Below are 12855 nucleotides of genomic sequence, written 5' to 3'. Positions count from 1 at the left end.
TATACACATACATATATACATATATATACATACATATATACATATATATACATACATATATATACACATACATATATATACATATATACATATATACACATACATACATACATACATACATACATACATACATACATATATATATATATATATATATGTGAAAGAGCGATAAAGATAGCGAATCCAGGAAGTATGAACTCCTGAGCTGAGGTGTCACGTCTGTCTCCCTGTCTCGCTCAGCTGCCCAGTAGTGTGAATTGAAATGACAAAATAGCATTCTCAATCTGAAGGTTATTTTCTGCTACATCAAAGGTTAGATTATGTTTCGGATGAGCAGATCCCATGTGATGTGATGTGTGTGTGTGTGTGTGTGTGTGCGTGCGCCGCCTACTTTCCTCAAAAGTGTCATTATTTTCATGATGTCGTTAGTCATTGTTTTCTTCAGCTTTCTCATCACATTGTAAATAGATAAGTAAATGCTGAATGCGTGAGTGATTTGCTAAGCAGAGCACACATGATTTGAAGCTGCATTTAGTCCAATTTTCTAATTACAAAACAAAACCATACAAAACTGAGGTCGACAGCATATTCGTAAATGCACATGGTCATCATTTTTGCAACACTGCTCAACCTTTTTCTTTTATTTTGTCAACTTTTAATCTCTTCCTGCAATCATAAAGTCCGGATGCATATCCCGGCATGCCGTGTGGGTCGGCAGGCACAGTAGTCAACCAGTCCATTACAGATTTTGAAACAAATCTGTCAAAGTCATGGCATGTTGTGCGCCCCCATTGCATGTCTACCAATGTAAACAGCAACAAATACACTCCACATAGAAGATTGAACCCTCGCCATTCTTGCTGTGAGAAAACACAGCTTAAGCGCCACTGAATTCAGCGAATGCTGAACGGCGTTCATTGGAGAGTAAACATACCTGAGCCTGTGCTCCCCGGTTCACCCGGACAGGTAGCGGTGTTGTTGCACATGCGAGTTTCCCGCAGGGCTCCGCTGCACAGCGTCCCATAGGGAGAGGAAACACATGATCGCGTCCTCACTTGCCAGCCTTGCCCACATGTGAGAGAACACACACTCCACTGTGACCACTCCTCTGCCGCAGGGTCACCTAAAGAGCAAGACGGAGGTGGACAGAAACAGGGTAATTCTCAATGATTCCAGTTCCATGACGCTAATGTTTCTATGGCTCAGGTAGAACAAAAAAAGTTCAAGAGAAAAGGTGTTGTTAGTTGTAACCATATAGGCGCAGTTTGAACTTTAAAGGTTGGGAGTTCACAAAAAATAAATCTTTATTCAAAGGTTAATGTGTGCAACGGAGGCTTCTTTTAAATGAAAATACTGATCAGGGTATCAACAGGTGCATTTTCATATCCCGATTAATATGATGATAAATTATGAGAATCAGGCCTACCGTAGAAACCAGACTCGCTCAACAAAAAAACGACAGTAAACTAGATACAGAACAGATACAGAAATGAGCATTTCTCCAGAGATGAACCTTGCAAGCTCTAAGACAGGCAATAGCGATTGTCATTTTTTTGACATCCAAAGCTTCTATTGAGGTTTTTCAAATGAAGCTCCTTAAATTCTGTGGTCATATTTTCACCCTAAAAAAAACAAGAAAATATTAGTTTGCGTTATTATGGTTGAATAAATGTAATTCACGCTGTTAGATTGCTGCTAGACCATCAATACACGTGCCTCCCTCCCTTTGTGTGTGAAGACTTTTTGGCCACAATGGGAATTCTACTTTGGAAAGGCTAAACACAAAGAAATATGGACTGCAGGAGATTATTCTTTTTTTTATTATATAAAAACACATTGTGAATTTTGTGAATGAATACATCTATCTTTTTTGACTTTTGGACCGAGGGCTGAGAGAATTACAGAGACGAGTAGCGCCGCCTCTCTTGCGGCGTGTGTTTCAGAGTGACAGAGAGAGGGCAAGAGAAGGTGGATTATGCTATTGCATGCAATATTTCTGGAAGTTAATAATAACATTTTTTAATTTGAAATGTCAACATGAACGAAACTTCGAAGCTTGTGAACTATTTGGTGGGCCTACATTCTCTGGTGGGCTCATTGATAGATGTACCATCATGTCATCATGAGCGGGAATCAAGGCTCGTCTCGGGTTTTGCACAAACAGGTACGCTCTATTGATTCCTGTTGGCAATTCCTGCTCTTTCTTTGCTCTCTATCAACTGAAATGAAATATAAATCATTTTGGATGATTGTGACACCATTGCAATATCACTACAATAAAATAAGACAAACAAAATTGTAATCCATACAATTGTCAAGAGAAAAGCCCGGGACTGAGAGTGCACAAATGATTTGTTTAATAGACGAGGGTTTCGCTTACATTGTTCTGTGGTAGATTTTTGCAGTGTATCGTTTTGACACAGCCTGGCTTGTGATGCTATATCAATACCCAATATATGACATCCCTGCATACTATTATTCGTATGGGTGATATGTGATTTGATTCAAGCCACTTAATGTGAATACACCTTGATGATCCTGTTAGAGATTCAACAATATTAATATTCATGGGTGTTCAGACAATTTTGTGTTTTTTCAGGCAGCTGAGGAGAGAGTCCCATTGTTCCCTCTGAGATATGCCCTTGAAAGCGAAAACCAAGTGATAAGTCATCTCGCTTCGCTCTTTCCAAATTGTTTATGAGCGCTGTGTCCTTTGATAGAGGCGTCATCACATGGCAAAGAAGCAAATCTAATTAATTGCGTGTCCGTTAATCGCATTACATCTCCATTAACATGCCGTGAGTCAGGGCTTAAGCTCATCACACATGCCTGGAGGACTGGAAGAATGGGGAGAAGGGAGGAGGGGGTGAGTGAGGTTGGGGAGGCAGAGGGAAAGGACAAGACAGAGCCAGGGGTTTCCCTCGCGGTAGGGAGTCCCTCCTCCATGCAGTGGTAGAATGGAAACATGCGTGTGTAATGCACACATGACCTATCCTTGTGTGGTTGTAGCAGCCAACATGTTATATCATGTATGTATAAGTCCATTCATGTGACATCCTTCCTGTTTCATGTCATGAATAATGCCTTTTCTCTTTTCCAATGGTATTAATTATGTCATCTTTTAAAGTCACACACACACACACACACTCGTAGGTACACACTTTTAACATGTCCACGCTTGTGTATAGCCAACTACAGCTGTCCTGGATTTGAGCCATGCTCCAGAAGGTAAATGTAGAATGATTGTCTGAAGGAACTCTTTATTTTTAGTTGCACATACTGCCTGTGAACGTCAGGTTGGTGACTTCTGTTCCAGGCCGTGAACTCATGCACACATCACATTACTCACCAGTTTGTGCCTGAAACACACCTGGCTGGTCAGCTGATCGAGGTCTCTGGGTCTTCACCTTCAGATCGTCATCATCATATTGGTCTGAAATCGACGAAAGACAAGAGATTTGTCTTTTTTTCCATACATTTTGAATTGGACAGTTAAATGTATGCATTCCAGTATGAAGCCAAATGTGTAAGATGTCTAGTTTGTTTACTACATGCACTTTTGCCATGGCATACAGAAACTTGGTTTTCAAGCTGTAGTAAATACGTCCTCATCAGCATCAACACCCACTTTGCACATTCAGGGGAGTAAAAAAAAAAAACCCACGTTTTTTTAAGTACATCCAAAACACGACTCTGGAAAATAAAAATACAAACGCCTCCAATTCCTTGGCTTGCTCCTTGTAGCAGAATATTTAAAGAACACGCCGATACATTTCAGCACACAACGTGCAGAAACAGATAACAGAATGTGAAGTATGCAGTATAATCTCAGAAAATCTATTCTGCCATTAGCTTAAAGACGAAAAATAAATTGTCAATTCGAATATATCTACTAAAATGCAATGTGAATACATAAGCCAAGTAACCTATTTTTTTGTTTTTTGCTTGGTTATGAAACTGTACAAATATATATAAATATATAACATGGAGCTACACATGTAAAAGCCTGCATCTGATAAACCTTGAATAAATGGTGAGCAAATTGAACAATTGCCTACAGAGAAAGTACGGCGAAAGCAAAATCATGCAACCTATCGAAGTCGTCTTTTTTAAATCTCAATTGGTACAAACATATGGAGGCATAAGCGCAGTCTGTTCAGAATCTGTGCAAATGGATTTGTAGGCTTAGTTTCAGCAACACAAGACTTAATCAACTCCCTCGGCAGGAAAACAATCTTTGATTTAGCAGATCCTTTTCACTTGGGTACTTCTTGCCCATGGGAATCTTTTGCAGGGGTTGCATTCCCCCAGAGCAGATGAGACAAACAGCGCATCTAAGGTACATTATCTACATGGAATGTGCTTGTGTGTGTGTTTATTAGATTACAGAGTGCAAAAGTGATTGATACTGAAATTTCCTCGCATTAGCTCATATCAAGGAGTTGACCTGAGGAAGAACAACAACATAATGCATTCACAGCACATCCTCCCCTGCGTCCCAATACACACTAGCATGGATGCCGTGGAATTGTACTAAAGGTCTGTCATGCTTGCTCAATGGCCATTGAAAACAGTCCTGTAATTTGTCCTTTTACATAAACAACTCCTTGTAAGGAAAAGGCATCGTTTTTTTATTTTATTATACTAGATACTGACTGCAGCTGGCAACAGCTCTGTGTAAAATAAATGACTATTGTGTGCTTGTGTGCGTTGTTAGCTTCGCTTTGTTTTGAAAGAAACTGAAATCAGCAAACGATGATCAAATTCCCTTTCACTGTTCTTGTTTTTGGTGCCACAAAGCATAGCAGCCTATGTTCTTAGCAAAACATGAGCTGCTAACCCAGCTGATCCACCGAAGTGAGTTTGGTATAGGTTTAAATTCCGACTGCCTGCTGAAAAGATTTGTGACGAACGTGAGTGGGAAATCATTGGCAAACAAGATGCCACGGACTTCAGCAAGACGACAAAGCCGGAGGAATTGCCGGTCCCAATCTGGGAGTTTCTGAATCATTTTCTGGCAGAATTGGGCCAAATTAAGCCTTGTGAGTGGGTCTATACTCTTCGCTTCTGTGCTTCTGAGACACAGAGGTCAGTGAAGCAGGGCAGAGTAATGCCTCACATACAATGACCAGTGAGGATTACATTTCTCTCCTTATCTGTATCTCTTTCTCTCTGTTTGTCTCTCTTTCTCCCTCACTCTCCTCTAGGTCTACGCCACAAAAGAGGACTCAGATGGACACCGGTGCAGAGTCCTTCACAATCGAAGGTAAAGATCAATATGGACAAACCCTTTGAGAGTACTGACCTTTACAAACCCCACTATATTGTTTAATGTTGTGGACCGCACTTTAATGGCAACATCATCGCACACTTCATCAAATCTTCCTTTTCTCAACCCATTTCAGCTCTCTCGTCCCATCTATGGGAATAAGTTAAAGTTAATGATCTTGTGATTGACCGGTCTAATAATTTGTAGTTTTGGTGTTGGCTACCGCCTATGTACTGTTCACTGATAAAGTGTTTACAAAGCCATGTTACATCTCACAATAGTACACATGAAGTGATAATCTGTGACATTTACTTTGAAAGAAATTATTATTTGAGGACAACACTTGATTTGTTTGCCTTATCAGAACCCGACTGCTAACCATAAATCAATGCTTCTCAAACTGTTTTAACCATATCTTTGCTCAGGGATATTTTCTCCAACATAGTGTTGATAAAGTAGCATGTTGAAGGGAAAAGTCCCATGCATAACCGGCTGAGCGGCATCACTCAGCAGGCAGAGGCTTTTGTCAGCTTCCTGAACTCGATGCACAAAAGCTGATGAGATGAACACACACTAGTGCGAAGACATGAACACAGCATAGTGGACATCTAAATGCACACATCAGCTGTTACACCAAAGCTCAACTGTACCTTGATGTGGCACAGACACACACTGAGACACACGCACACATACACAATAAGTGGTAAATATGGCTGAGAAATAAACGCCATGCAGTAAAGCAGTTTTGAGCCCATTCAAAGCAGCAGGCTGGGGATTGGAGCAGAGCCAGTTAGACGCACAGGCTCCTTTGTCAGACTGAGCCGGGATTTAAGCCTGCTGGGAAGACTGTATACTGTATATGCGTGTGTGTGTTTGACAGAGGATTGCATATGGTAATATGGTAAACAGCTGTATTAAGTATCTGGCATGCACAAAACAGTGGCGCAGAAATGTTTGTTGTTGACTACTGTCAGCTCTTTCAGTGCAGCGTATATGATTGAATGCACCCTCTTAAAAACGCACACTCACAAACACACACACACACACACACACACACACAGAGCTATTTCTCAGCCGTATATCAAATCTGAGATTATAGCTCTCTGGTGCTGTCCATTTACTCCAGGGTCCATCTGGGAGAGCCCAAACTGATAGAAGCGTACCATAATGGACTTTTTATAAGCTACTGGACAGACAGACCACTCCATCTCTCTCTCTCTCTTGCCATTTTCTCACTCAGCAGCAGATATGAAGAGAGAAGTTGAATCAGGTTGGTGCAGGACAGCGTCTGCCTGACTATGGGGCCTCAAGGTCATTTGTGAGCCTTCAAAATGGATTCAGAATCTAGTTTTCTCAGCCCCACAGGCTGACTGTTTGTTTCACACACACACACACACACACACACACACACACACACACACACACACACACACGCACACACACACACGCACACACACAGAGAGAGATCAACACAAGCCCTTGTATACATCCAAACTGTCAAATTGGCTTTGTTTCATTTCACTTTCATTCTCAATCTCAAATTGCCCTTTTTTCCCCCATTTTTCTTTCTCTTATTAGATATTTTCAAACCTCCTAAGTCCCACACCGCACAGTCATTCGGCCTATCGTTCTGCCCTCCACCCCCTCACCCACTGTCTTCTATTTCAGCCGGCCTTTCTCTCAGTTCCATAACGAGATCAGAATTGTGATGGATTTACAGTCCAGCAAAGCTACACTGAAAGAGCAATCAATGCAGGGATGGCCAGACCAATTAAATCAAATAATAGACATGCAGGATTGTTGCGCAATCAGCCAGTGTAGCCAGTGTTTACAACATAGCTAGAATAATGTTAAATGGATTGATGTGAGATAAGCTTGAGCCCCTTGTGAACTTCTTGTAAAGCCAATGTTAGTGCACATCATATCTCTGCCGCAGTCGGACGCACATTGTTCAAAGTTACCCCAGTTTCCTGGCAGAAAACCTCGTGTCCTGATTTAGACATCTTATTTTCTGTCAATCCAAACAGAGAAATGTCTTTGGTGTTGACGAATCAAATCATGAAACTCCAGCAGATAAGAAAGTGGCACAGATAGCAGATCATAAGACAGAGTAGAGAGCAGCCATGCTAGCAGCTTTGTCTGGCTGCACGGTGGCGCTTTGAGCTAAATGCTACTGTGAGCATGCTAACATGGTCACAATGACAATGCTAACATGCTGATGTTAGGCAAGTACAATGCTGACCATGTTCACCATCTTAGTTTAGCCTGTTAGTATGGCAGCATGTGTTATTTAACACTAAACACAAGTACAGCGAGTGAAAAGGGATCACGGAAGATTGTACAGTTGAACCTGCCCTGTCATGGCAATCAATCCAACAGTCATTGAGGTGTTTCAATCTGGACTAAAGTGGTGAACAAACGAACAGACCAACCGACCGACCGAGCCATCCAACATGCTGCTAAAATCTAAGTGTGCTAAGGTTTAGATATGGTGTTTTAAAGGGTGGTTTCTGGAATTCCTGGAAGAATTGTATCACCCAAAGAGAAGCTAATAATCCTTATAAAACACAAATTTAAGACAAAAGAGCTAAACTCTGAAAGTGCAGCCTATTATATTTGTCACATCATCAACCTTTCCCTGCCTTTATCTTTTGTTTCACCCCTCTCCCTCTGATACAGATCTGCCAAAAATATCAGATAAAAATATCTATCAAACCCAATTTGGCATTTTATCGCGAGGCTTTTCACATGACGCAGCCCCACATAGGCCTACAGAACGACGAGTGGTATGCTGTTGCCATAGAAACACCGTCATTCTGACACGGTAAACGATCGGCGGGGATATGGGTGGGTGGTCTTACAGAGGGACGGAGGGAGGTGTATTATGAATCAGTGTCCACACTTGGTCTCTGGTTCTGCATCTGACGGAGAGGGAAATTGAGTCTGACGGTTGATCTCAACTGTGGTGAAGGGCAGCTGCTGTGCTTCTGCTATGATTCTAATAGTCCTTTGTTCTTTCTGCCTGTGTTGCTTATGTGTTATTACGCTTTAATTTTTAGCTTTATGCTTCCGTTTTTTTTTTCTTCCATTTTTACATTTAACTATGTTGAAGTCTTTGTTCTTCTATTTTTTCAAATCAATTTCCTTTCATTTGTATTTCTTTGTCTTCCTTTCTGTGATAATATATTTTTTCATGTTCTTTACATTTTTTTTATATTTTTATACACGCTGAAATGCATTGGTTTAAATTTTCTTTTACAAGCACAAACACGTATACACAGAAACTGCATTTGCAGAGGCTAAAGCAGCCCAGAGCACACTCTGGCAGGTGTTTTTCATGGATCACAAGAGAGTGGCACGAGAAGAGTCCGACCTTGGTTTTCCACTCGGTTAGAAGTGACGGAAGAAATGATACTCAGGCGCTGACTCCCGCCCTCAACCTCTCTCATGAGTATATAGAAACACTCACACACCACTTACATCTACTCTTGCAACTGCATTTTATCAGAGGGAAGGGTCAGCGCAGCAGAACAGAGGGGCAGTCTTTAGGGCCGTGCATTGCACACGGACGCTCACCCAAACTCTTGTGCTCACACATGCTACATAAAGCCACAGACATGCTTAGTTTGGCTTTGCAGTATAGCGAGGTATTGCTCCTGTCTACAGGAAGACGGGGGAGCTGAATTAAACCCACTTTCTGCTGTTTTCTTTTTCTTTAAGGCGAGACGAATGGATGAATCCATCTGAAATAAAATTATAACAGAGCAGAAAAAAGAGGTGAAAACCCCCCAAAAACGAAAAGAAAAGCTCAACGAGTCGGTGACTTAGCCAGGCACTGACAACCCCGGTGTCCAGATTTCTACATGGTTATTACCCTCTTTTCAGCTGGGAAAACTGGAAACATATTTATTGTTGTGGATGTTTCACTCTGGTCTAAATAATAAAGATGTTGCTGGAGTTTTGGCCTCTTCCAATTCTTTCCCCTATCCATTGCACCTTTGAAGTAGGCTGTGCCAGAAAACCCCACCCTGCTTTTACAAGAAACTGCTGAGCAACATGTTGGAAGCTCTCACAGTTTCTGACGTGCATCCGTGGGAAATTGTATCAATTTCAAGTAGCTGCCTGACATAATCTGCCTTTTTCATCCTTGACAACCATTGGCTCGTTCAGCCGCTTGGCAACCAGCTGACTAGGAACATCCAATCATATTCGGTGTACAGAGTGGTCATTATAACCTGACAATTTTAACCACTACTGCAGCTTCCTGCACCACCCTCACCTCCTCCCCATGTGCTACGCTTCTGGTATTGTTGATTCAGATCTAATGTTCATGCATTTGTTAATTAAGAGGAGATTCATTCTTTGAAATTGGTGCCAAGAACCGGTGGATTCTTTCTACTCCCTCAAAGAGCAGAGTCAAGAAGTCTCGCTATAACCATCTGGTATAAAGGGTTAATTCCTTGACATCGAAATATCTGAATGAATCTCCTTTGGACAGACAGCTGTCTTTGTTCAAGGGATCAGTATTTGGAACTCTTTAATCCAAGGGACTTAAACGAATCACAAGGATCATCTCAAATTTATGTTGAAAGCACTTTTGAATATGTCTGGAAAAGTTACATCCATAATTACTAGGCAGGGGGCTAGACTGAAGACATTGTTCTTCTGAAAACCTTCAGATCAGTTGTTTTAGAAGAGCGATGGGTGATCAAGTGACTTTTATTAAGAATCCAGGCCGAAATATCGTTCTAATATCAGAACATTCTTCCTTGCTGTAATTCCATCCTCTGAAAACGGTTTTCTGGCATGGAGTGCACTTTTGGCCTCTTGCGCAATACAATCTGCGATATGCCTGCCGGGTAAGGTCGAAGTTATACTGTGCTGTGAAGCATTAATCACAGAGGTCCTCATTCTCAATAACTCTCATTGATTTGGCAGAGAATATTCATATTAACAAATGTAACTCTGCCAACTTTTTTTCCTCCCCTTGGTGTGACAGAAAGAGGGATTTCACAACATGGCTGTTGCTGCAGAGGATTGCATTCTGTAAAACTGCAGTCATAACTTTTGGGCCCATTAAAGCTTTATGGCTGGTAAAAAAAGGGATGGCTAGAAATGTAGAGATTCAAACTTGTAGAGTCTCAAAACATATGCACCCGCGTGCATATGTTTTGAGTGTGTATTAATGACAGTGTGCATGCGATTCCGTGTGACGAAATACAGCATAGCTAGACATAGCAACGAGGCATCTATTCTCTTGAGAAATTTCAGCGAGACGTGAATACATTTAAATAAATGATATAATATATTCTTCAAAAAGTTTGCTCCTCCATGTCCTTTTTTTTGCTTTCGATGCCATTTAATTATGTTTGTTTTCATTTTTTTTACTAAACTGAAGAGAACAAAATAGTAACAAAAAAAATGTATTTTATTTTTCTCATCCAATTTTTGGATTTTTCACCATCTGCCATTGTGAAAGCCTTGGTTTGTTTTGGGAGGATTTGTTCTGGAGGAACAGTGTTTTGCTGTGTGATCACTTAACAAAGAACAATTAACATGCAATGATCTCTGTGATGGTAAATGGTATTGCCTCTGCCACCAAGAATCTATTTCCTCTGCAGCAATATATATCGGCTCTTTGGCTATTGGGCAACTGCTTAGAGTACACAAGCCCACAGAGCTCTGCATCTGCTCAGATCTGTGCTGTCTGCCAAGTTGAATAGGAACATGTAGTGCTTGCTGAAAAAAAATTCAAAAGTGTAGCAAGACAACCAGACCCAGGGGCTTACAGAACAAACCAAGGCGGGTGTATTGCTGGGGAACCCGTGGACTGCTTTTTCAAATTTGGTGCATTTTGGGCACACAACACGTTCAATATTTATACATTTTGAATTTACAAGCACACAGCACACTCTGTGCAGCAGCAGGGGCGGAGCATCTTGGCTCTACAGTCCAGCATGTTGTCCTCAGGTGGCCGACAGCGGCTGGCTCACTGACTGCAGTTCACAATGGATGCTGGATCGAGCTTGCTTATGCTACATGAATGCTGGACAACTTCACATCCAAACTTTTCTTCACTTCCCTGGAGTCAACGAGCACAAGCAGATAACCAATCTGCAATTTAAATTGCTTTGTGGGCTTTTTGTCAATTATTTTTGGGATACAATGAGTAAGAATATTAAGAATATTCAAAAATTGGAAGAAAGCACAGTCTAAAGTGTGAACTGGTTTGTTTGAGCTGTCTCAAAAACCTCCTCGCCTGGCTGTGTCCTACTTCCAAAACCGGGAACAATGCACTTTACAAAAGGATTGCCATGAGTCTATGCATTATACAAGTTTGGCAGAGAAATTTGTGTAAAGACAGTCTTGCAAAAAAATAGTAGAATTCAGGTAATTTAATGGCCAATAAATGGCGAGAAAACCACTCAGCAAACCACTCTGACACAATACTCAGCTTTAAAATACACTCGGGCACAAGATCAGCTTTGCCTCACAGCCTGTGTTCTACAGATTCCACTGATGGAGTTCATTTTTAGTGTAAATACAATGAGGTCAGACAATGAGGTAAAAGAATGCTGCTATCACCCACAGTCCAACAAAAACAAATGCATGAATATGATATGCTGCAGTATTTTCATGGCAAACTAGTGATTGCACGATACCAGGACGAGAATGCACGGTGTGTGACATTCATGTGTGTATTCTAATGAGTGCGCTCGCTGCTGCTGCCACACACAATAACCTGCTGGGAATTGGACAGACGCAAGCCATTTTAACTTGCCATCAACACATTGCATCATCTCATGGAAATGCTTACTAGAAGCTCCAGAAAATAAGATTCTGCCTCTCTTATCACACTGGATTCTGTGGGCCTCTCCTTTCCCCGCTTCAACATCCACCTTTTACTTATGATTGACAGACGAGTGTGTGTAACCTCATGTGAGAGTGAGCATGACAGCTTTTGGCCTGAAGAACAGGTTATCTGCTTTTGTGAGGTATTCATATTGATTAGAGCTCCTAGTTTTCTCCTTTGTTCATACTTACTACACACACAATTACCTTTGTGTTCAGTTTATTTGTTGTTCACTGGCTTCCATGTGCGACTCTACCACTTTGATTCTCTCCATGGTTTTCCTCTCTGTTCCCTCTCTTTCAGTATCCACAAGTCTTTTGTCAGGATTTCCTGCGTCAGCGGAACGTCGTGCTGCTTAATCACTTGATTACTTGTAGCCAATCGTCCCAATTGATTAACTTTGCCACATGACAGCTTTCTGGTTGACTCTCTCCTGATGGGGAGCCAAGTCATGACCAGGGGACGTCTGTGCAAAGCTCTTCCACGAAGGCCATTCGTGTCCGTGACATCTTGGAGAGATCACACATCGCAGGAACACAGGAAGATAAAAAGCATTCTGTTCAGACAGCTACATAATCCCTTCAGGGATGTTGACGCTATGGAGAAACGAAACATCTTAAAAGTCGCAGACATCTTGAAACTGACAATGATATTTTGTGTTGCCCTCCTTGAACCTAAGCTGTTTCAAGTCATCGGTTAAAGTAAATAGAGAATGTGATGCAACATTTTATCA

The 12855-nt window shown here is 41.4% G+C and overlaps 1 protein-coding gene across 1 annotated transcript in view; it reads right to left on the bottom strand.

Moving 5' to 3' along the window:
* adgrb2 (adhesion G protein-coupled receptor B2) overlaps positions 1-12855 on the bottom strand; it is a gene marked incomplete at both ends in the record, with an annotated part of 133520 nt that overhangs the window by 104283 nt on the left and 16382 nt on the right. The window contains 2 exons of the mRNA XM_079288475.1: positions 935-1123; positions 3350-3433. Coding sequence (XP_079144601.1) covers positions 935-1123; positions 3350-3433 — 273 coding nt within the window. The remainder of the gene's footprint in view (positions 1-934; positions 1124-3349; positions 3434-12855) is intronic.

This window comes from Melanostigma gelatinosum (assembly GCF_949748355.1).
Source record: "Melanostigma gelatinosum genome assembly, chromosome: 17".
NCBI classification, from domain to species: Eukaryota; Metazoa; Chordata; class Actinopteri; order Perciformes; family Zoarcidae; genus Melanostigma; species Melanostigma gelatinosum.
This window is presented reverse-complemented; position numbering and strand designations above follow the sequence as displayed.